Source organism: Pteronotus mesoamericanus, unplaced genomic scaffold (genome assembly GCF_021234165.1).
Source record: "Pteronotus mesoamericanus isolate MK-2021 breed Mesoamerican mustached bat unplaced genomic scaffold, CSHL_Meso_final scaffold_167, whole genome shotgun sequence".
Lineage (NCBI taxonomy): Eukaryota > Metazoa > Chordata > Mammalia > Chiroptera > Mormoopidae > Pteronotus > Pteronotus mesoamericanus.
In genome coordinates, this window is record NW_026555308.1 from 12,189,040 (window position 1) to 12,213,130 (window position 24,091).

The 24,091-nt window shown below is 39.1% G+C and overlaps 1 protein-coding gene and 1 non-coding gene across 4 annotated transcripts in view; one reads left to right on the top strand and one right to left on the bottom strand.

The window, feature by feature from the left end:
• Window positions 1-20,300, bottom strand: part of PDXDC1 (pyridoxal dependent decarboxylase domain containing 1) — a 51,917-nt gene extending 31,617 nt beyond the window's left edge. For 2 of the 3 annotated variants that reach the window (XM_054589610.1, XM_054589609.1), the window contains exons 1-5: window positions 20,065-20,300; window positions 6,202-6,275; window positions 5,619-5,684; window positions 3,610-3,690; window positions 1,325-1,471 (exon numbers count right to left, since the gene is read on the bottom strand). In XM_054589610.1, coding sequence (XP_054445585.1) covers window positions 1,325-1,471; window positions 3,610-3,690; window positions 5,619-5,684; window positions 6,202-6,275; window positions 20,065-20,085 — 389 coding nt within the window. In that variant the 5' untranslated portion in view covers window positions 20,086-20,300. The remainder of the gene's footprint in view (window positions 1-1,324; window positions 1,472-3,609; window positions 3,691-5,618; window positions 5,685-6,201; window positions 6,276-20,064) is intronic. The other variant, XM_054589611.1, reaches the window with a different exon arrangement.
• Window positions 20,301-21,203: 903 nt separating this feature from the next.
• Window positions 21,204-21,422, top strand: LOC129083967 (small nucleolar RNA U3). Its single transcript, XR_008530534.1, has one exon. It is a non-coding gene; the product is annotated as a small nucleolar RNA U3 (small nucleolar RNA).
• The last annotated feature ends 2,669 nt before the right edge of the window (window positions 21,423-24,091 follow it).

Consider the following 24,091-nt stretch of genomic DNA (forward strand, 5'->3'; position numbering starts at 1 on the left):
GTAATTCTTTTCTCAGCCTAGAAACTGTCACTTAGATCAGGAAAAGGATACTGGAATCACCCTCGTCTTAGATGGCTGACAACTCCTTATAGCTGGAGGTTAAAAGGAACACAGGCAATGACCCTTCGTCCATATCCAACTCCATAAAAAGCAGAAACTATGCAAGTCAGTAAAGAACAGGAGTCCCTCAGATAGAAAAAGGCTGAACATCATGGTTTTGGCTTATTCTGTAAGAAGGCTAGTACTGGATAATGCAAGCATGGTTTCTTAGCAGAGTTTTAGCTCTAAAAGATCCAAAGTAAATAAAATGGTCAAAAACACTAATCAGTCTAACTTTCACTTTCACTACTATTTGCTGGGGACTTCTTCTTATCTCCTAGAGAAGGGGGGATAGAGAATTTCAATTACAGGTATTAGATTTTTATTATAAGAAAATTTCTCATCCTGGCTGGTGTGGCTCAGTGGATTGAGTGCTGGCCTGCAAACTGAGGGGTTTGGTTCCTGGTCAGGGCACATGCCTGGGTTGCAGGCCAAGTCCCTAGCTGGGAGCACGCAAGAGGCAACCAATCTTTCTCTCACATCGATGTTTCTCTCCCTCCCTTGCCTTCTCTCTAAAAATAAATACGTAAAATATTTAATAAAAAATTTCTCCTTTGCAATATAGTCAGGCATACTTATACTCCTGCCAGGCCAAACTCTTTCCCAACATCTGAAAGTGAGTCTCCGATGTTAAATGTTCCAATATTAGGCAATCATTCCTCTTCCATCAAAGTAATATAAAAATACTCCTGGTTCTATGTCTTCTACTGAGTCCTCAATCTGCTATAATTCCTTAATAATGCCATCATTACCACACTATAAAGCAAATTTCAATTTCATAACACATACTCATCACATTTCTTTTCTAATAAGCATAAACTACTACTTTGATTAAAAATATTTTAATCTGTTTCACTGCTCTACATTCTATCAACATGTGCCAATTAGCAATTCTAAAAATAAGGAACTGCTCACATTATTCAACATGCGTGTGCTTATGTTCTCAACTCTTTACATGTAATAATTCATTAGCTCATTTCATCCTCACAATAATGCCATGAAATAAATATTAATACTATCCCCATTTAGTAGATAAGGAAACTGAGGTATGGAGAGGTTAAGTAACCCTTTCAAGAGGAAGGAGAAGAGGCAAATTTGAATCCAGGTAGTACAGTGTCAGAAAAGATCTGTCATAGTCTATACCCAATTCATAAATATTTTTATTGGAAGCTAAAGACTTATAAAAAATAAAAATAAAACAAATAAAGACTCATAATATCTTTACCTGAAAATTCTGCATAGCCATAAGGTAGTGTCTGAAAGTATCCTAGTTGTAAGCTTTCTTAGCTTCTCTTTGTCGAGAGTTGAAATATAAGCTCCCAGACTATGTCCCAACAAAGCTATATGACCTTGTTCTCCAATACTCTGGATTCTGTTAATCAAAATTCATTAGATTAAAAAGATATATTAGTAAAAACATAAAGAAATAAAATTTTGAGTGACAGTATTCCACGGAAATTTCTCTCAGACTAAAAATCCACTTAATGGCCTAGGACTCAAAAATTCAGATGAATTTGGAAAATTCAATGCCTATAAGGTATTGACAGTTTGGGGAAGAAAACTATTTTAAAAATTAATTCCTAGGAGATAAATATCCTTCTATTTATTAAATATGTAATAAAAATACAAACTTTGTGAGTAATTTTATCCTAAAATTTTTAAAAAATTAAATACCAGATATAAGATCTATGGAAAGTAGTGCTAAAATGTGCAGAAAACAATCTTTTAAAGAATCATTAGATGCCAGTTCAATTCCCAGTCAGGGTACATGCCTGGATTGTGGGCCAGGTCCCCAGTGAGGGGTGTGTGAGAGGCAACCACACACTGATGTTTCTCTCCCTCTCTTTCTCCTCCCTTCCCCTCTGTCTAAAAATAAATAAATAAATAAAATCTTTTTAAAAAATCATTAGATGAAGATCAATGTCTTGCATTAAACAGCTATTTGTAACAGTAATACGGCAAATTTAAAGGGAACTAGGTATTTATATATAATTAAAATGGATGGACTAATTTCCCTTATAAAAAAACAACTGTTAAGTCAATTTTTAAAGAGCCAAATCAAACTGGATACTGGGCAAAGGAGACAATTCATAGAAAAGAAAATATAAATGGGTTTTAAAACATGCAAAGACACTTAACCAGGTTCATAAGAAAAATGAAAATTATGCTGAAATATCATTTCTCACCTACCAGACTGGTAACAACCCTTAAGTCTGCTAACACTCTTGCAGTCAAAGGTGTGGGGAAAGAGGTACTAGAGTTAGTACATACAGTGCTGGTGGGACTGTAAATGATCACAGGTTCCATTGAAGGAAATTTGGCAATATCTATCAAAATTAGAAATATACAAACTATCTGGCTAAGTGGCAAACTATCCCACTTTAGAACTTCAATATCCAAAAATATTTGCTTCTCTAAGAAATTATACACATACAAAGATATTGGCTGCAGCAATGTTTGCAACAGTAAAACATAACAAGAAAACTAGTTAAATGAAATATGGTTCATTCATTCAAAGTAAAAACAAACAGTTCTTAAAGGAGAAAACTCCTTGTATACTGATATGCAATGAACTGCAAGACACAAAAAAACAAGGTTCAGAACAATGTGCATAGTATTTATGTATTGGAGGGAGCAAGTAAAGATATTTTGTGCATACATACACATAAAATATTTCTGAGAAGCCCTGGCTGGTGTGGCTCAGTGGATTGAGTGCTGGCCTGAGAATCAAAGGGTCGCCTGTTTGATTCCAAGTCAGGGCACATGCCTGGGTTGTGGGCCAGGTCCCCAGTAGGGGGCACGCAAAAGGTACCCATACATTGATGTTTCTCTCCCTCTCTTTCTCCGTCCCTTCCCCCTCTCTTAAAAATAAATAAATAAAATCTTTAGAAAAAAGAAAAAAATATTTCTGAGAATACACAACATTGTCCTTCTCTAAGGAGCAAAACAGAGTAAGAGAGGCAAAAGTAAGAAGGAAAACTATCTTTGTGTACTCTTTTTATCTTTGAAATTTGAACCAGGAGAATGCGTCACTTCTTCCAAAAATTTAAATTTAAAATAATTAAAGGGAAAATGAAACTGAATGAATAGCTAAATAGATGAAAATAAAAATAAAGCAAAAGAATGATTTACAGACAAGGTGGCCTGCCACCAATCAGCTCAGTTGCAGCAATTCCTAGCAAGCAGAAGCAGAAGCAGAAGCAGAAGCAATCAAAAGCAAACAAATGCACAGCAACCATTCTTTGGTCCTTTTGCCAGCCCCTCCCAAAGACATGATACCAATACAATTACAGGATTTAGTTTTAGTAAATGTCTTCCTTTTACAAAATATATTATCTAAAATATATAAATGTCTTTCTGAAAAGAAAAAATAAACATCCTCTTAATAGCATATGTAACTCTTGAGTAAAACATAGCTAATTATTTCAGCAACTTGTAAGAATGTAATCACTTTCAAAATCAAGAACACATAATACTGTCAAAGAGAAGCTGCCAACCATTCTCTATTACCGAGCATCTTGGGGCTCCTCATCTTCATCTCCATGCATCAGATTCTGAACTAACTGAAGGATGCTCACCATATCTTGTCCACTGAAGAATAAAAAAAAAAGAATTGATGGACAGGTGGAAATAGCAGACATACCCAACCACTCTCTGTTTCTCTCATCCAAACCAACACTGATAAGTTTTTTTAATTGAGTAAGAATGTGTTTGAGATACAGTACACATCTTTGAAAAACAAACCTCAAGTTATTAACTGGAATTTTGAATACAACCTTACTCAAGATTAATTAAATCTTCTAATTTAAATTTGAGATTGAAATTTTTAAATTTCACTAATATTACTTAAGCAATATTTCTCTACCTGTTCATTGGAATCTTGGAGAATAAGCATGTCGTGAGAGCCAAAATAGTCCTTATGAGATGCTAAAGGTCACAGAAGCAGCAAAAATACTCCAATGCCATTGGTATATTTAGTTTCCCTCCATGTAGACATCTTGTCGGTTTGTTCTAACAGACTTAAATATGCAATGCAAGCATCACTTATTACCACCTCTTCCCGAAGCTGGGAAACTGGAGATCTCCTTAGAGTATAAACAGATTTACTTCTATCCAAAACATGTTACTAAGTGCTCATCATGTGAAGTGGTGAAAACTTCTGGGAAGAATGTGAATGGCTAAAGTAGTAAGCAATGTCAAACTGAATACATGTAATGTGAAAATATTATTGCTCCATTAATGAGAGTATGACTAATAAAAATAAAAAGTTTTCTCTTTTGAAAAAAAAGACTCGTTTGCCTCAATACCTATCCTCCCCAAGGTGCTGACCTTCATGCCAGAGGAGCTCTGGTCCTTGGACACTATGTAGAGATTAAGTTGTGTGCCTAGCCACATGACCTCGAGCAAGTTATTGAAACTCCCTAAATCCATACATTAGGGAATTGTGAGGATGCAATCAATGCATGTACAGCATTTAACGCTATACCTGGTATAGTGCTATCTCAGATGTTGGCTATTAGCACTATTAAGTGCAAATATGCATGACCAATAGCATTAATGCCCTCCCATTCTGAGAATTACAGATGGTCTTGGTGGTATCTCTTCTAGGAAAACTTCTATGGGATGAGTAGAACTCCTTCATTGCCTTCAGGAAATTTACTTCTCTGAGGAGATTTATAGGACTTGGTTCCTGTTCTGACCTGTAGAACACAATGCAGATCTGGAGGGCTTTAAACCAGCACCACTCAAGCTGCAAGCAGGAAAGCCTATTTTAAAATATTGGTATGTGGCTGTGTTAGATGTGACGTTTTTCAGCACACTGTGATCCTCCCTCCACACTTTTCTTTTGCAACCTTGTGCATATTTACACATTCAGGTCAAAGGGCAATTTAAGGGAGTTGTAATGTTTACCTATGTGCAGTTTCCTGGTTATAAAACAAAAAAGGAATAAGCTTGTATAAGGGAGGGCTGAAATTTTAATTACAAATTGAGTGCAAACACCCTGTGAAAATTTTAGTCAGATAGCTAATTATTTTTCTGATATTTCCCCTGCTAACTCAAACCACAAACACTTGACAAATTTGCTTTGGTTGCTAAAAAAAAAAAAAAAAAAAAGTCACTCTGCCAAATAAATGGTTAAAACTGACATTTTCCTTTCATTTTGCTGTATTATAAAAATAAATTAAAATATCTCTCACAACAAAGCACAGTCTACCATACAGATTACAGGTTTCAAGGATAAACTAAGTATGATATTTGAGTTATAATTAAAAATTTGTCCATTGTTTTTGATTTATGATGTTGTTTTAAATTCTGAATGGGAAAGGGGGAGAAGCAGGCAGGGTTAGCATTATCACCAAGCAGCCAATGGCCTTTCAGCTTTCTACTGTTACATTGCTCGTAACTCTAAATTTGCTTTTTGCTCATTAAAACTAAAACTGTAAATCAATGATGGTAAAATCTTGGTTTAAAGAAAATGTATACCCTAACTAAAGGTACTTATCTTCACTTCCACCTACCTGCCTTGGAGTGGCCCTGGAATATCCCCTGAGAGGAGCTTCTTTCCATTTTCCTCCTCTGTTATTCTTATTTAAAGGAAATAAAAAACCCATTCATTTTATCATATCAAATTTTTAACACTTGAGCATGTAAACATGTGACAATGTTACTTATAATATCTTAGCTACTGATGGTAGAATTTAGAACATATTTATCACTTCTCACCCACCCCCCTACACCCCTTACCCCAGCCCCCAATTTGGAGTATAACTTGAGTTTCAGGAAAAGAACATGAAAAACATACTTCAACCTATTTCTCAGTTAGTTGATGTCCTATATGACCTTAATATATAATAAGAAATATTTACAGATTCATATCAATATATTAAGTAAATTAAACTCTTAATAGGAAGAATTTAAAATTATCCTTTAATTACAATGCGTCTTCTTTCTATCCAAGACAAATGCCAACTTTAAAGTCAGCAGAAGCTAAGGATGACATTCTGAAACCCAGAGGTGTTTTTAATAGCAGTAAACCAGTGTCACCAGTTTCATAACAGGTTGAACAAGTTTAATAGGGTCACTTCTGTTCTACAGGCTCACCTGTGACTGTCCTCTAGCATCTTCATAGCCTCCTTCAAGTTTTTTCCCATTTTGGCTAACGTAGGGTCTGCTATCTAGGAAACAAATTTTTAAAAGGTTCAACTTTGATAATCCCTATTACTTCTATAAGCATAATTCATCCAGAAATACAGAACACATGGATTTATTATAAAGCACATGTTTGATTTAGAAATTCCAACAGTACAAGTGTATAACATAAAAAACACCACCAGTTCCACTCCCCAGGGGAAGCCAGTTTTAAGTCTGACTTACAACTTTCCAAATTTTCACCTTACTTATATGCATTTCTGCAACTTGCTTTTTTGTTTGTCTGTTTTACTTTATAGTGACTATGAGTCCATGTCAGTATGCCCACTTCATATTTCCTAGAGATGATACTCTATTCCATTTTATGGATGTACCATTGTTTAACCAGTTCTGAATTAATAGACCCTTAGGTTATTCCAGTTTTTCACTCTTAGAAGCAAGGCTCAGAAATGTGTACAGTATGCTATTTGTTTTACTGTTGTAGTAGGCTGAAAAATGCCCACCCCCGAAAAAAGATATACACACCCTAATCCCTGGAACTTGTGATGTCACCTTATATGGCAAAATCTTTGCAGGTGTGATTAGGTTAAGATTCTTGGGATGGCAAGATTACTCTGAATATCCAGGTGAGCCCTAAATGCATCACATGTACCCATATAAGAGAGAAGCAGAAGGAGACTAAACACATACATACACACAAAAATTGTGTGAAGATGGAGCAGAGGGTGATTTGAAGATGCTTGTCTCAAAGCTGGAGTGACAGGGCTGGAAACCAAGGAAGGAGTGCTGGCAGGCAACATAAGCTGGAATGAGAAAGGAAGGCGCTCCCTCCTAGAGCCTCTGAGGGAGCACAGCAGCCCTGTCAACACCTTGATTCAGCCCAGTGATACAGAGTTCAAATTCTAGCCTCCAGAACTGTGACAGAATACATTTTTACTGTTCTAAGCCATTCAGTTTGTGCTAATTACAGCAGCCACGGGAAACTAAGACATTCATAAATCTGCAAGTGCTTCTATAAACTCTGGAAGCTCACACAAACTGGTAATGTGACTGCCTCCAGAGAAGAGAACTGCAAGGACGGGCAGAAAGGTCGGAGGGAGTCTTTTCAGTCCACACCCCTTCTGTCATTTTGGATTTCAGTACCAACTGTACATCTATTTCAATAAAAAAAAAATTTTAAATCTTTAAAATTCTTGCAGAATTAAAACATACACACTACTTTTCCTTTTTTTTGTTAATCTCCATAGCAATTTTTAGGCCATTTTTATTGCTTTCAATCTCTATATAGCATGAGCTGGGTTACAAACATTTAGAGACACTCTCTTTTTCTGCTGTCTTCTTTTTGTTTGTTTTAAATATATATCTTATTGATTATGCTACTACAGTTGTCCCATTATTTTTCTCCCCTTTATGCCCCTCTGCCTTGCATCCCTCCCTCCCACCTGCATCTCCTCCCACCCCCCTAGTTCATGTCCATGGGCCATACATGTAAGTTCTTTGGCTTCCCCATTTCCTATAATATTCTTAACCTCCCCCTGTCTATTTTGTACCTACTATTTATGCTTCTTATTCCCCAAACCTTTTCCCCAATTCATCTCCCTCCCAACTCCCCTCTGATCTCTGTTTCTGTGAGTGTGTTCCTGTTCTAGTTATTTGCTTATTGGTTTTCGTTTTTGTTTCTTTTAGGTTCAGTTGTTGATAGTTGTGAGTCTGTTGTCATTTTACTGTTCATAGTTTTTGATCTTCTTCTCTTTCTTAGATAAGTCCCTTTAACATTTCATATAATAAAGGCTTGGTGATGATGAACTCTTTTAACTTGACCTTATCTGGGAAGCACTTTATCTGCCCTTCCAGTCTAAATGATAGCTTTGTGCTGGATAGAACAGTCTTGGATGTAGGTCCTTGCCTTCCATGACTTTGAATACTTCTTGCCAGCCCCTTCTTGCCTGCAAGCTTTCTTTTGAGAAATCAGCCAACAAGTCTTATGGGCACTCCTTTGTAGGTAACTGTCTCCTTTTCTCTTGCTGCTTTTAAGATTCTCTCCTTCTCTTTAATCTTGGGTAGTGTAATTATGATGTGCCTCGGTGTGTGCTTCCTTGGGTCCAACTTCTTGGGGACTCCGTGAGCTTCCTGGGTCTCCTGGAAGTCTATTTCTTTCGCCAGATTGAGGAAGTTCTCCTTCATTATTTGTTCACATAAGTTTTCAATTTCTTGCTCTTCCTCTTCTCCTTCTGGCACCCCGATTCAGATGTTGGATCGTTTAAAGTTGCCCCAGAGGTTCCTAAGCCTCTCCTCTTTTTTTCAAATTCTGTTTCATCATTCTCATCTGATTGATTTTTAGCTCTTCCTTCTGATCCAAATCGTTGATTTGGGTCCCGGTTTCTTTCCCTTTACTGTCGGTTCCCTGTATATTTTTCTTTATTTCAGTTTGCATAGCCTTCACTTTTTCCTCCCTTTTGTGACCATACTCAACCAATTCACATTGAGCATCCACATTACCAGTGTTTTGAACTGTGCATCTGATAGGTTGGCTATCTCTTCACCGCTTAGTTCTATTTTTGGAGCATTGATCTGTTCTTTCATTTGGGCCATATTTCTTTGTCTCAGAGCACCTGTTACATTGGAACTGGGCAGAGCCTTACGTGTTGGCCAGGACAGGACAATCCAGGTCGCTGCGTTGTGACGCTGTATGTGGGAGAGAGGTCTGAGAGGGAACAGTGGCTCTTGCTCTGCTCTTGCTCCACTTTCAGTCACTCCCCCTGCTACCCACAAGCAAATTGGGTGCTTCTGGTGCTGATTCCCGGGTGGGTGGGTTTGTGTACATTCTAGGACACTGTGCGTCTCTCCAAGGAGCTCTCCTGTGAGGCTGGGAGTTTCTCCTGCTGCTGTATCCACCACAGGTTTTTACAGCCAGAGGTTTTGGGACTTTCTTTTCCTGCACTGGAACCCTGGGTTGCATGGTCTGTCCTGCTCCCCAGCTGTTCCTCCTGGCTTATCTGCACGTGAATATGGGACCGCTTCATCTGCCAGCCGCTGCCTTTCTTGCCTGGTCCTCCAGCTGCCTCCTTGCAGCACAGTCCTCTCTGTCTCAGCTGCTCTTCCCCGGCCCTCCTACCAGTTTGGATGAATGTTTCTTCTTTAATTCCTTGGTGCTGGACCTCCATACTGTTTGATTTTCTGGCAGTTCTGGTAATTTTTTGTTTTTAAATTTGTTGTTGTCCTTCTTTGGGTTTTGTGAAGAGGCAAAGTATATCTACCTATGCTTCCATCTTAGCCAGAAGTCCTGTCTGTTCTTAGTTTTGAAGCATATGTTCATTTCTCCTCATATTTCCTATTGTACTTAGTAGTACCATATATGGAATAGGTGTGCAGTAAGTTGTATTACACTTCGTATTGCATTACCTCCTCACTGTGTGCCCTATTGCTGCAGTTCCTGTGAAAAACAGGATGGAACTGCAGCTTGATTTTCCCCCACCTGAGCCTCTCTCTATAGCACACACTTTTTCAGTGGGCTGGCTTACACTTAAATTGTTCTTCTTACTCTATTTTAGGAATTGAAGTGGGGAGGAGGAAAGGAAAGAGGGAAAATGGCCTTTATAGTTAAATTTAGGTGAATTAAATGTGAATATGATGCGTCTCTCATGCCATAGACCCTTATGTGCTTGTTGTTTTAGTTAGATAATCCAAAATATAAAATGATATCTAGTTGTGGGAAAATATTAGGTTCTAAGTCAAAAAGTGCTCTAAGAAAAATGTGTATTTATTGGTTGGTTCCTTAAAACTAAAAGCCATGCCCCCATAAACTTCAAGGAAGGGCAGCTACTACTTCCTTATTCACATTTCATATCCACAGTACTGTGCCAGGCAATGTATGCAAGAGCCTGTTTAAGCGTGCTTGGAAGCTGAGGAAATTCTAAAAGTGATTATAGAGTGGTAGTTACAAATGTGTAACAAAAATTATACATTTACTTTCACATGAATAGGGGAAAAATAATAACTGCAAAATCTAGGTTAAAAAAGAAGGGAAAGGTGAGTGTGGGGTGGGGTGGGAGATGTTTAGACTATAGCAACAGAAAGCAGATCTGCTATCCACTGGAAAGGGTCACAAGGGAACTTTACAGAGAGCAGAAAATGTCCCCTATTTTCATTATGCTGGTGGTTATATTCACTGTATACACCTGCCAAAACTCAAACTGTATAATTAAAGTGGGTATTTTTATTGAATATAAATTGTCCTCAATTTAAGAGAAGGAGATATAAAGTTTATTTAAAATAAATATTAAGCAAATAATAGTATAAGTGGTATACAGAAGTGACAAAAATTCACAACTGCTATTTGGGAAATATAGAGCTAAATCTTTAAAGAGAAGCAGTTTCCAGAAAAGAGGAAGTCTAAAATGTAATTTTAAAATATATTAATCATGGCATTCATCAATAATAGGAGTATATGATATTGTTGTTTCAATAAACTTTTTTCTGGGGAAGAATGTTCATATTGGTGGTGGGTGGGATTTTAGGACTACTGACAGAAAAAAAACTAAAGCATGTGAGGTGTGAAACTACCAGCTGCCTGTCTCATACAGAAGACCTTGCTGTTATATAATGCTAGTTTACAATGTATACATTAGATGTATAAAAAAAAAAAATCACCACCTTTCCTCAACTGATCAAAGTGATCCAATAAAGCTACCAATTGCTGTGTTTCTAACAACTTTCTAAACAAGGTTAATCCTGGATCCTGACAATAATGCAACTATCAACTCTCCAAAAACCCTATTATTTTCCTCCCACGTGAGAACATAAACCATGCCTACTATCTAGCACTAGTACCCCCAATACTATTCACCTCTGAGAAGCAGTAAGAACACAGCAGCAGCTGCTCTATGAACATAGCTGCTTCTTGTGATTCGAAGATCAGAGAAAACAACAGGGATTCCCTGGAAAGTTGATATAGTGCCTTGCAAACCTGGCTTACCTTACTGGAGGCTCAGTTTCTACATTTGTAAATATTTTTGCCTGATTCAACAGAAAAGTATTTACTTAGGAACTGGGCACTTTTGTCCCTGCCTTCGAAGAATTGGATACCCTTGGAAAAATCTTATATTTAACTGTAATGGACCCTATACTTGAGAGAGTGTACGTGTGAGAACATGAACACTGTAATTACTGGCTTACTGTGCATCACAATATTCCTAGTTGAAAAAGATATGCAAATATTGCATAAGGTGTTAGTATTTAACCTTACAAATTCCTCAAAAAGAGACAGAAAAGAGCATGGACAAAAGTAGGGGTAAAATACAGAACAGAGGTATAAAAAACCCTCTAGTACAGGTAAGGAGGCAGCAAAGTTAGTAAGGTTGATCAAACCTGTCATAGACATAAATATGTGGAGGAAAAAAGGGGGCATTCATATCACTCGCCTTAAAATATGTGCCAGAAGTGCCAGGAATCCAAGTCTACATTTCAAAAAAATACACTCCTAGAGAGCACTACTTCTGAAGAATCAATTTGCTTAGGCATTATATCAAGAGTAAATGCTTCCCAGTAACTACACAGATGTAAAAATACCAGACATTAGGCAAGCTCTATTTCAAAAAGTTTACCAGCTTATCTGGTATCACACACTTATTCTGGAATGGAAAGAAAATTGCTTAAGGAGAAGCATGCTATAGTCACTGGGGAAAAAAAAATCTTTCACTGAGATATGCTTCTTATAAGGTAGTATTTCCTAGGACTTGTTTGGGGACCAATTCAGAAAGATATAGTTATCCATTATCCTTACCAATATCATGATTTCCAAAACTGAATTAGAATTATGTAAGATTAATGTTGCCAGCCTTATCTTAAATATAGTAAGAAGAATTCTGAGGAAAGGAACCCAACAATTCTGAAGGCTCTGTGTATCTTCGAATCTTCAGACCTTTAAGGTTGAACTGTGTGTGAGAGAATCAAGATGGTGGAGGAGTAAGTGGAAGTCACACTGACCTCCTCCCAGGACCAACCTGGAATTACAACTAAATTGTGGAGAAATCTGCTGGAACGAACAACTGAACAACAGTGAGGGAGGAGCCTTTTAACCTCGGACAGACAGAAGAATTAGCTTTAGCACAACCTAACTGGTAAGAAATCGGCTTTGCCTTGAAAAGGCAAAAGAGGGCAGGGCGCTGATGGGCGGCAGCACCAGAAGGATATTGAAAACAGCCAAGTGGATCCCCCTGAGAAGAGCAGGGTTATCTAAACCATAACCGGGGATCTCTAGCCCACAGCACCAGAGCCCAAAAAGTATACAGATACCAGCCAGCTGCGAAAAGCAGCAGGGTTGCTCTCTGCCAGAGACGGGCGGCGGGAGACACAAAGAGCCCTTTACAGGACCAACACATACAATTTTGTTTGCAGCCACTTACCCTGGGCTCCGACAAAGGTGGGGGCAGAGTGGGCTAGAGACACCTGAGGAGAGACTGGGGAAGGAGGCTTTGAGAAGGGAACAGAGAGTGGCTGGTGGGGATCCCATACAACAGCAGCCATTTGGCTCACGCAGACCACTCCCCTGAGCAACAGGAGTCTGAGAGGACCCAATAACCCTGCCCCCAGGAGGGACTCTGCCCTGCCCTGCCCTGCAGTGTCTCTAAGCCAGCTTGCTGAGTGCTGAGTGACTAGATTAACAGTTGAAGGAGACAGCCACAGACAGTAGATTCCTAGAAGTCTTGAACAGACTGCCTAAGGTCAGACAGAGTCAACATCTGACATCATCAGATGTACATCCAGAAAGGAAAAAAAAAACCAAAAAACAATAGTCTCCTACCATAGAAGTTCATACCACAAAGTCAGGAAATCAAGACAGATCAATTCAAGAAGCACAAGCAAAAAAGAAGAGTCTCACAAATAATGGAAAGACAAAGAAACCACCCCCCCCCCAATTGAAGGGAAAGAAGGAATCCCCACAAAGAAAGCTAAATGAAATAGGGGCAAGTAAATTATCAGATATTGAGTTCCAAACAATGGTTCTAAGGAAGCTCAGTGAGCTCAGAGTGAGCTCAGAGAGAATTACCAAAAACTACAGGGAAACTATGAGGAACTCACTGCAAACTATATCAGCATGAAAAAGGACATAGAAACTATCAGTAAGAGACAATAGGAAACAAAGAATACAATTTCTGAATTGAAGAACACAGTAGAAAGAATCAAAAGCAGGCCAGATGAAGCAGAGGATCAAATCAGCGAGCTGGAGGATAAAGTAGAAAAAAGCTCCCAGGAACAGCAAGAAAATGAAAAAACACTCAAAAAGAATGGAGAGGTGTTGAGGGAAATGCAGGACAACCTGAAATGTAATAATGTCCGTATAACAGGGATACCAGAAGAAGAAGAGCAAAGGATAGAGAACCTATTTGAAAAAGTAATGATGGAAAACTTCCCTGATCTGAGGAGAGAAAAAGTCACACAAGTCCAGGAAGCACAGAGGGTCCCATTCAAGAGGAACCCAATGAGGCCCACTCCAAGACACATCATCATTAAAATTGCAAATATCAAAGACAAACAGAGAATCCTACAGCAAGCAAGGGAGAAAGAAGTAGTAATATATAAGGGAGCCTCGATACAGCTAGCAGCTGACTTCTCAACAGAAACACTGCAAGCCACAAGGGAATGGCAAAAAGTATTCCAAGTAATGAAAAGCAAATGTCTGCAACCAAGACTGCTCTACCCAGCAAGGCTCTCGATTAAAATGGAAGGTGAAATAAGGAGTTTCCCAGACAAAAGAAGGCTACAAGAATACACTTCCACCAAACCAGCATTGCAAGATATGCTAAAGGGACTGCTTCAAGAAGATGAAGAAAAAGAGTCTATGAATACCCAGTGCCTTTCAGAGTTGCCAATACTTGATATTACCAATGTTTTTAATACTTATTAATCTGATCGCAAAAATGATGTTATTTTAATTGTTCCTTTATTATTTGTTGAAACTAAACCTGTTTTAGTATATTTCTTGCCTATTTCTATTTTTTTTTTTAAATGCTTTACATGACTTTTTGGTATTCTTTATCCATTTACTGATTAAAGGTTTGTAGAACTTTTTTCAAAAAAAAACAACAACCCCTATTAACCATGTTTTAGATGTGTTGCAAATACCTTTCTATTCTATTCCTTGTCCTTTAACTTCTTTTATATGTATATTACTATATAGATAAATGTTTAATATAGTCATAATGTCAATATTTTACCTCAGGTCATGAAAAATATTAGTTCTATTTTCTTCTAAAACTCCTTAGATTCTACATATTGATTTTTAACTCATTTGAATATTTCTTGTATAATGTGTGAAATAGGGCTCTATATTTGTTTTATTTCAAGTAATAGTGGTCCATGTACCTTATTTGTTAAATAAGGCTTATTTTACCCATTGACTTGAAATATCAACTTAATCATATATTCTTAGACAGATGTATACATTTGTCTCTAGAATGTTCATTATATTTCATTGATCTATTTGATTATTTCTGTGCTGGTGTCATGTTGGTTTAATTGCTGAGACTTTATAAGGGTTTAAAATTTTTTTAATATAATTAAATTTGACATTTAAAAAATAAATAAAATCAATCTGCATTTAAGAAAGAAAGAAAGAGAGAGAGATGGAACTGCTACCTTTTGTGACAACATGGATGAAACTGCAGAATATTAAGCTAAGTGAAATAAGCCAGTGGATGAAAGACAAATACCATATGATCTCACCTATAAGAGGACTCTATTCAACAAAATAAAGTGATGAACAAAATAAACCACAGGCATGGAAACATGGAGCAGATTGAAAGTGACCAGTGGGCATGGGGAAGGAGGACAATGGTGGAAAGAAGGGGAAAGGACTAGACAAAGAACATGTATGAATGACCCATGGACATGGACAACAGAGTGGGAATTGACTGTGGGAATGGGGGGTGGGGGGTGGGATGGGTGGAGGGGTGTAAAGGGGGAAAAATTGAGACAGCTGTAATAGAATAAACATGATTTATAAACTAAAAAAATTAAAAAAAGATTTTATGTATTTACTTTTAGTGAGAGGGGGAGGGAGGGGAAAAAAGAGGATGGGAAACATTGATGTGAGAGAGAAACATCAACAGGTTGCCTCTCCTAAGCACCCAGGAGATCTATAAGGGATCAACCCAAAACCCAGGCATGTGCCCTGAATGGAATCCAGAATTGTACAGCGACCTTTCAATTTGCGGGTCAACATCCAACCCAACTGAGACACACTGGACAGGTCAGGGCTATTTTTATTTTTGATAAATTAGATTTGTGAATGGAATTTTTGGACATTTTCAAAGTGATTGGAGGTTTCTTTTTATATCAGATTTAATTTCGAAAGATTAAATGGCTTTCCTTTCCATTAAATTACATTCTACCACCAATGAGACACAATCATATTATAAAGTAAAAAAACGTTATTTAAAAAAACAAACCTCTAGAAATTCATGATTCTGAACTAAATATTCTACCTAAAAAATATCTTCCACAACATCTTTTCTGGTCACTCATTCCATGTACTCTGTCCCCATTTGTTTCTCATTTTCTGTGATACTTCTTTTACCCATCCCTGCTATACAAGTATTTGTCTAAACATGTATATACACCTTACCAGAAGGTAACCTCCTGCTGAAATCATGTCTTCTTCACCCTGTGTCTTTCTCAGCATTCAGCACTGGGTTTTGACCATAGTTGGCCTTCAATAAAAATTATAAATCAAACCAGGCTTCTGCTTTAGGTGAAAAAAGATGATAATAAGCTCAAGTAACACCTATTTATAATTCATAAGCCTATATATGGGAGAACACACATGCACTGGGGACCATTAATAGCTCCGCTAATGACTATCTATGCTACCTCAATTAAATAAAGAATCACCAAGGCCATAATATTTAGGATCAGAACTTTGTACATACCATGTCTTCTCTGACACTCGGCATTTGATAATCATTTACCACCTCAGCCACTAAGCACCTGTATGCAAAACCCTCACATTATGATGATATAGGGAGCAGCTTTAAATGAACACTAAGATTACAAGCTTTCATCTCCTCACAGAAGTCTCTCATTTTATGTAAGAGTGGAATCTAAAAAGGCAAACCACAGAAACTAGTCGTTTCAAGCTTAACTATTAGGGGTTCTTTCTCTGAGCATTTAAAGTAAAAGGCAGAAATAGAAATTCTGGTAATCCTTATCAGTAATGATCAGGAATGTTCCATTCATGCTCCTACTGCTCCTTATAATCTTATAAACAGTAAGGCGATAACGAATTTTCCAAAATCGGGTCCAAAGGGGGGAAAATTAGCTCATGATGAGTCTAAGAAATAAAAATGGGTTGGGTTGTAATTAGATAGGTCAGAAACAGGGTCAAAGTTGCCTGTTTTAGAGAAAAGAATTAGATATACAACAGATTAATTGGCCTCACTCTATAATATTGTCCAATAGAACTTTCTGTGGTGATGGGAATGTTTTATATCTGCACTGTCCAGCAGTCACACTGTGGCCAAAAGCCACACTGTGATTGTTGAGCACTTGAAATATGGCTAGTGTGACTGAGAAATTGAATTAATTTTATTTAATGTTAGTGAGTATTTAAATATTTAAAGCCAAATGTGCTAGTGGCTACCGTACTGTACAATGCAACTCTAGGTTCTCTAAGTGAGTGGTTCTCAGCCAGGGGCAATTCCTCCCACCCCCAGGAGAAAATTGCTTCATCTGGAGAGGTTTCTGGTTGTCATAGTGCGAGGAGAGGGTGCTACTGGCGTCCAGGGGGTAGAAGTCAGGCATGCTTCTCAATATTCTATAAAGCACAGAACAGCCTCTGACAACAGAGAATTACCCAGCCCAAAATGTCAGCTGTGCTGGTTTGAAAAACATTGCTCTAAGTTTACTCAAGGTTGGACGAAAGTAAATGTAAAACAAATTGCCATACACCTTGTCTAAACATAATAGGAAGAATGAGATTCTCCAAGCAATAGAAAAAGGTCTGGGCTATTCTACAAATTTAAAGTAGCAGGTTTTTACTAAAAAGCATATGTAGGTGTGTTGAATAACTTTAAGAACTTCAGCATCAGAGTAGTTACTTCTTGTGGCATTTTAAAACTTGAATATTAACACAAGCACTGTGAGACAATGCTATAGGTCCTCGTTCCTTGTACATTGGATATATAGTCTTGTGCGGGCTGATGCTCTTACTCCTATTCTTTTAGTTTGAATTCCTGGCCCCTTCAATTAACCTATTTGGTTTCCTGAGAGATCACTAATTTCAGATACAAGAAGAAAACTGATGCTGCTGTGAAGAAAAACAAGAAAATGGCTCAGTCATTGCAGGTCTGCACATCTATATACTATCTAAAGAAAAAGCAAGAACACAATCATATTTTGACCAAAGGAAATGTACTGAGTGATTCTACTAAATGATGACAGCATAGTACATTTTAGGGTGAGAGAGATTACTTGAAACTTTAGAGGATGTATATCAAATAACATTGTGGTGTCTGTAGCCAGTATAAATTATGCAAGGATCTGCTTAAATGGGTTCATTCAGAATAGTTCTCAAATAGTTCTCAAATTTATATTAGCAATGTAGAATTTACCTCATAATAGTCTATTCCTCAAAGAAACAGGAATGGGAACAACTCAATGTTTTAGATTTAAACCACTTTTCAGAACAGAAAATCCTCAATATTCATATTACAGCAATGCGTTTTCTTTACTGCCCACTCAGCAACAAGAGAAATTGTTCATTACATGTAAGGCTCTCTATTGCTTCAGGAAATGTAAAACTGAGACACAGTGTTAGTTCTAAAAAACCTGACACTCAGAATTTCTACACTGGCCTAAGGCAGAAACTTCCAACCCACACATTCTGAATTCCTAAAAGGGCACTGCAATTTTTGTGAATGCTCCAGCCTTAAGAACTTTGTGGAGTTTCAGTGCCTCTTCAGATCTTCATTTGGGTAATTTAAGATTTTTTATCATCAGCTAACATTTAGAGAACTGCTATAAAATATTAATCAAATGTCAGAAAAGTAATAACTAAAGCAGGATCCCAACCCACTGTTGTACAGATTTGCCTACAAAGAACTATTCTTGGAGAACAGATCTCCTCAGCTCTTTAGGTTTTTAACTGAAATGACAAAAGCCCATTCTACCTCCTCATGAAATTGGAAAGAAAACACTGAAGGGACATTTTAAGCATTATTTGGTATTCAACTATTGGTGTTACACACATGGTTTAGGCCAGGGTGCTCTCAACCTCAGCACAACTGACATTCTGAGCAGATAATTCTCTGGTTTGGGGCTGTCCTGTGCAATGTAGGAGGTTTAGCAGCACCAATGGCCATCATCCACACAGTGCAAGCAGCTCCTCCCTACTCCCTAGTTACAATAATCAAAAATGTCTCCAGACATTGCCAAATGTCCCCTGGGGAACAAAACTGCCTGGTAGTTGAGAATCACTGATCTAGACTAAAACTCAAAGAACCCAAATGTAGGCACTTCTAATCAAAGCCTGGAAAGAGTTTATTCCTCGTCAGAAAAACACGTAACATTCATCAGAAAGGCAGTGGAAGAAACGTTACTCTTTCCTTTCATGATTGCATTCTCCCCAACTTAAGAGAAACAGCCTAGGCGTGGTCTATACCACTGTGGGCACAGGAAGACATCTGGCTGAACTTGGACAATTACTCCCTTCGACTCTCCAGAGACAAGTGAACAAATCCACAGCAGTTGTTGCACTGACAAATGACCAAATGTTGTTTCTGCCAGTTCAAAATTAAAAGAATGCAGTCCTAAAAACACTAGCATTGCTCCTGAATTCTACACGTGTGTAAAATCGGGGACAAGAAGACTCCCGAGCTCGACCACGGAGCAAGGCTTTAAGGAAGAGCAGAATGTCAGGTTCTTAAAGTAGGTACCCATGAAGAGTTCCAAGCTCTGGTTCTCATTTATAAACCGTAAATCCGGGACAATTAGAATCCATTTCACATGCCAGTGCAGTCAGCCAGGTACATCACGCTACTGTTCCCCCACGGGGAAACCAGAGGAAAGCGTTGCTGCCAGTGGATCTCGGGTTGACAGGAAGATCTCCCCCTTGCCACCGAGAGGAAGAGCCAGAAAGTTGCGAAGCAGCAGCAAGTCCCAAAACGAAATTCACAATCTACAGAAAACCCACCCCTTCCTTGACTTCCGGGGTCTTACCCTGTGTTCACAAACTACAGCATCAGAATCACGTGGGGAACTTGTTAAACACGCAGATCCCGATCTCGCCCCCCAGAGGTTCGGCCTCCCGAGTTGAAAGCCTGGATTTTAGCAAGGGCCTCAGGTGATTCCTAGGCACAATGAAGCTGGAAAACCGATGCTTTAATGTTTTTTTCTTCCTACCTTGGAAACCACAGAAAAAACCTACAGGTTTGCAGCTAGCTCCCAAACAACTGGGGCTCCTTTCCAGGCGCTTTTGGGGCTACAAGTTGTTAGTTCTGTCATCCAAATGGGTGAGCCGAACTCAAGCAGGCCCCAAGGTGGGCCCCGCACTGGGCTCCAGGGCGCTCGCCGCCCGGGGCAGAACCTGGCCCAGTCTCTCTGGGTCCATAGGAACCCGAGAGACTCCTGGCCCCCTAACGTGACCAGGCCTCAGCCGCGAGCGCTGGGCCGGACCCTCTCGCGGCCAGGCGTCCTCAGGTGGAGCCCGTTAACCCCCGGTCCACTCCCCAGTCACAATGGCAGCTCGAGACAGGTAAACAGACGCCCCGGAGGTGGAGACCCCGGGTCGCAGCGCCTCCTCCCGCCCCGAGTACAAACCTTCTCCAGGGATGCGTCCATGGTTGAGGCGGCAGGCGGAGCCCGAAGGAGGCTCGCAGTCCCTGGCGCTACTTCCGCCTCCCGTGCACCGCCGCCGTTTCCACGCTGGCAGCACTGACGTCCCCGGTTCCCGCAGCTGGCGGGGCGGAGACGAGGAGGAGCTGCCTGGAGTCTCCACTGGGTGGAGAATCTGCTGCTGTCCGGGAGGCGGGCCGCGGCGGGGCGGGCCCCCTGAGGTGGGCGGCTCCCTCTGGGCTTCCGTACCTGGTTGTCACGTCGGCCATCCCTAAAGTTCCCAATCGAGAGGGGGAGGATGGACGGCGAAGCCGTTTCAAACTCTTCAGAAGCCTGTCGCATGCGTCAGCGTAGAAATATATAATAATGTTACCACTCATGAGGCAAAATGCAGGAACTACTAGTAACGCACCTATACTTCCAGGTCTAGACTTCCAAATTCTCTCCGTTCAACATCTCTCAGGAATAGAATAGTCCATTCACCACAGACCGGAGCGGGCAACACCCTTGCGCATGCGCAGGATCATAGCTTCCTTAGGTTCTTGGGGGTTTATCAGAAACCAATTAATGGGTTTCAGGTCTTGGATTCTCAAGTGACGGCTGCTCTGAAAAGGCACCGACCAGAGCTGAGGTTATTTGTCTCAGACCTTACCGCAGAATTCTGGACAGAAAAGATTTTTAGACAACTGGCCCAGCCTCCTTCAAATCAAGCTCCAATTATGACTTGTGAGGTGATAATAATAGACCACCTACTGTTTTCCCCATTTCATAGTGTTGTACACAGCTCTGTGTTATAGAGATGATTATTCTATTCTACAGTGCCAATCTAAGTAGGATCCAGACCCGAGCACCCTGACTGCAGCGCCTGTTCGCTACACACACTGCTTCGATAACTGCTTCCAAACTTGATATACAATCATAATATGGTATTAAGGAATGGGAGAGGTAAAATTTTGCTTGTTATAGTCCTCTAAAAGAGTGATATATAACCCTTTCTTAAACTACATAAGTCACTTTTTCCTATGTGGTATGAAAAATTTTAAACATTTATGAAAGTTGAAAGAATTGTACATGGACAACAGTTTTTTCACTGCCTAGATTCTACAATAAACATCTCCCTATATAAAACTATACTTTCAGGGATCACGTCTATAGTTTCTTACTAGAGAAGTTTCTCTGAACGTGTAGAGTACCTGAACGCATGAGTAAGAGGCGCAACGTCCTCTCCTGAGTGTGAAGCTGGCCTTTGGTGCTACTTTCGCAATTGCTATTGGCCCATTGATAATCGTTCTTCTCTTCCTTTGGAAGAGAAAGAGGGAAAGGATTAGCGCGGTCTCAGTGGTTTCTGGAAAAGGAAGAAAAAAGAAAAAAAATTGCCCTTACAATACTTGCTTTATTATGTAAAATGTCCAGGAGGAGGTCTGTAAAACTCTTGAAACTATACCCCAAATCTTCTGTGTTCTATGGAAAATGTTCATAGCTTTCATTTTACACTGAAGTTTCTCTCTCTCTCTCTCTCTCTCTCTCTCTCTCTCTCTCTCACACACACACGCGCGCGCGCACGTAGGAAAAGGAGTTAAAACCATTTGGCTTGTAGACAGCTATGTGAGCTGATAAATTATAATGCAACATTCTATTGACTAGTACAGAAATAAGAAAAATATTGTAGAAACCCAGAACATGAAAACAACCAGTCATTCTGCAGACATTTTGATTCACTTTACCCCTGAACTCCTCAGCATGGATATCATTAAAAACTCCTAGTTTAAAAAGCCACATTTAAGTATCTGTGGATTACATTACAAAGTAGATTCCTACAAAACAAATACTAGAGAGGTGAAATTATCTTTTCTGTTTTAAAATTAGACTTTAAAACCCAATGGAAAAGTGAGAATGATTGATTCATTTAATATTTAAACAAATATTTACAGAATAAGCTCAAAATAGATTAAATACTTAAATGTAAAATGCAAAACCCTAAAACTAGAGGAAAACATTGGCAGTAAAATCTCTGACATTTTTGTTAGCAATATTTTTTTCTGCTATATCTTCTCAGGCAAGGGAAACGAAAAAATAAATAAATGGGACTACATCAAACTAAAAAGTTTTTGCACAGCAGAGGAAACCAAAACAAAATGAAAAGAGAGCCTATTGAATGGAAGAAAACATTCAGCAATGATACATCAGATAAGGGGTTAATATCCAAAATTTATAAAGAACTCATATAATTCAACACTAAAAAGATAATCTGATTTTTTAAAAATGGGCAGAGGACCTGAATAGACACTTCTCCAAAGAGGATATACTGAAGGCCGATAGACATATGAAAAGATGCTCAACATCACTAATCATCAGAAAAATACAAATTAAAACCGCAATGAGCTATCACTTCACACCTGCCAGCATAGCTATCATCATAAATCAACAAATAACAAGTCCTGGAGAGGATGTGGAGAAAAGGGAACCCTTGTGCACTATTGATGGGAGTGCAGATTGGTGCAGCCACTGTGGAAAACAGTATGGACATTCCTCAAAAAATTAAAAATGGAACTGCTTTATGACCCAGTGATTCCACTTCTCAATAAATATTCAAAGAAACCCGAAACACTAATTTAAAATAATATATGCACCCCAATGTGCACTGTAGCATTATTTACAATAGCCAAAATAGGGAAACAACCCATGTGCCCAACAATAGATGAGTGGATAAAAAAATGGTGGTATATATATACAATGGAATATTACTCAGCCATAAAAAGCATGAAATTTTACCATTTGTGAACTGTAAAGAAAAAAATAAAAGAACAAACAAAATAGAAACAGACTCATAGATACAGAGAACAGACTAGTAGTTGCCGGAGGGGTGGGGTTTGGGGGTATTGGTGAAAAAGGTGAAGAGATTAGGAAAAACAAATTGGTAGTTACAAGAGAGTCATAGGGATGGAAAGTACAGCATAAGAAATGGTGATGGAGGGAGACTTTACTTGGGATAGTGAACATAATAAAAAATACAGATGATGTATTACAGAATTGTACACCTGAAACCTATATAATTTTATTAACCAAATGTCATCCCACTAAATTCAATTAAAAAGAAATAAAAATAAAATAAAGGACTTCTGGTCAAGATGGAGGCATAGAGAGATACACTTTCCCTCTTTGCACAACCAAAAGGAGGACAACAAATTTAAAAAACAAAAAATAACAAGAACTGCCAGAAAATCGAATGGTATGGAAGTCTAACAACAAAGGGGCTAAAGAAGAAATATTCACCCAGACTGGTAAGAGGGGTGGAAAGGGCAGCAGGGCCAGAGAGGACCTAAGGAGCAAGGCAGCAGCTGGCGGGCCAGGTGGTCCCATATTCACGTGCAGATAAGCCAGGAGGAACAGCTGGGGAGCAGGACAGACCATGCAACCCAGGGTTCCAGTGCAGGAAAAGAAAGTCCCAAAACCTCTGGCTGTAAAAACCTGTGGTGGATACAGCAGCAGGAGAAACTCCCAGCCTCACAGGAGAGCTCCTTGGAGAGACGCACAGTGTCCTAGAATGTACACAAACCCACCCACCCGGGAATCAGCACCAGAAGCACCCAATTTGCTTGTGGGTAGCAGGGGGGAGTGACTGAAAGTGGAGCAAGAGCAGAGCAAGAGCCACTGTTCCCTCTCAGACCTCTCTCCCACATACAGCGTCACAACGCAGCGACCTGGATTGTCCTGTCCTGGCCAACACGTAAGGCTCTGCCCAGTTCCAATGTAACAGGTGCTCTGAGACAAAGAAATATGGCCCAAATGAAAGAACAGATCAATGCTCCAAAAATAGAACTAAGCGGTGAAGAGATAGCCAACCTATCAGATGCACAGTTCAAAACACTGGTAATGTGGATGCTCAATGTGAATTGGTTGAGTATGGTCACAAAAGGGAGGAAAAAGTGAAGGCTATGCAAACTGAAATAAAGAAAAATATACAGGGAACCGACAGTAAAGGGAAAGAAACCGGGACCCAAATCAACGATTT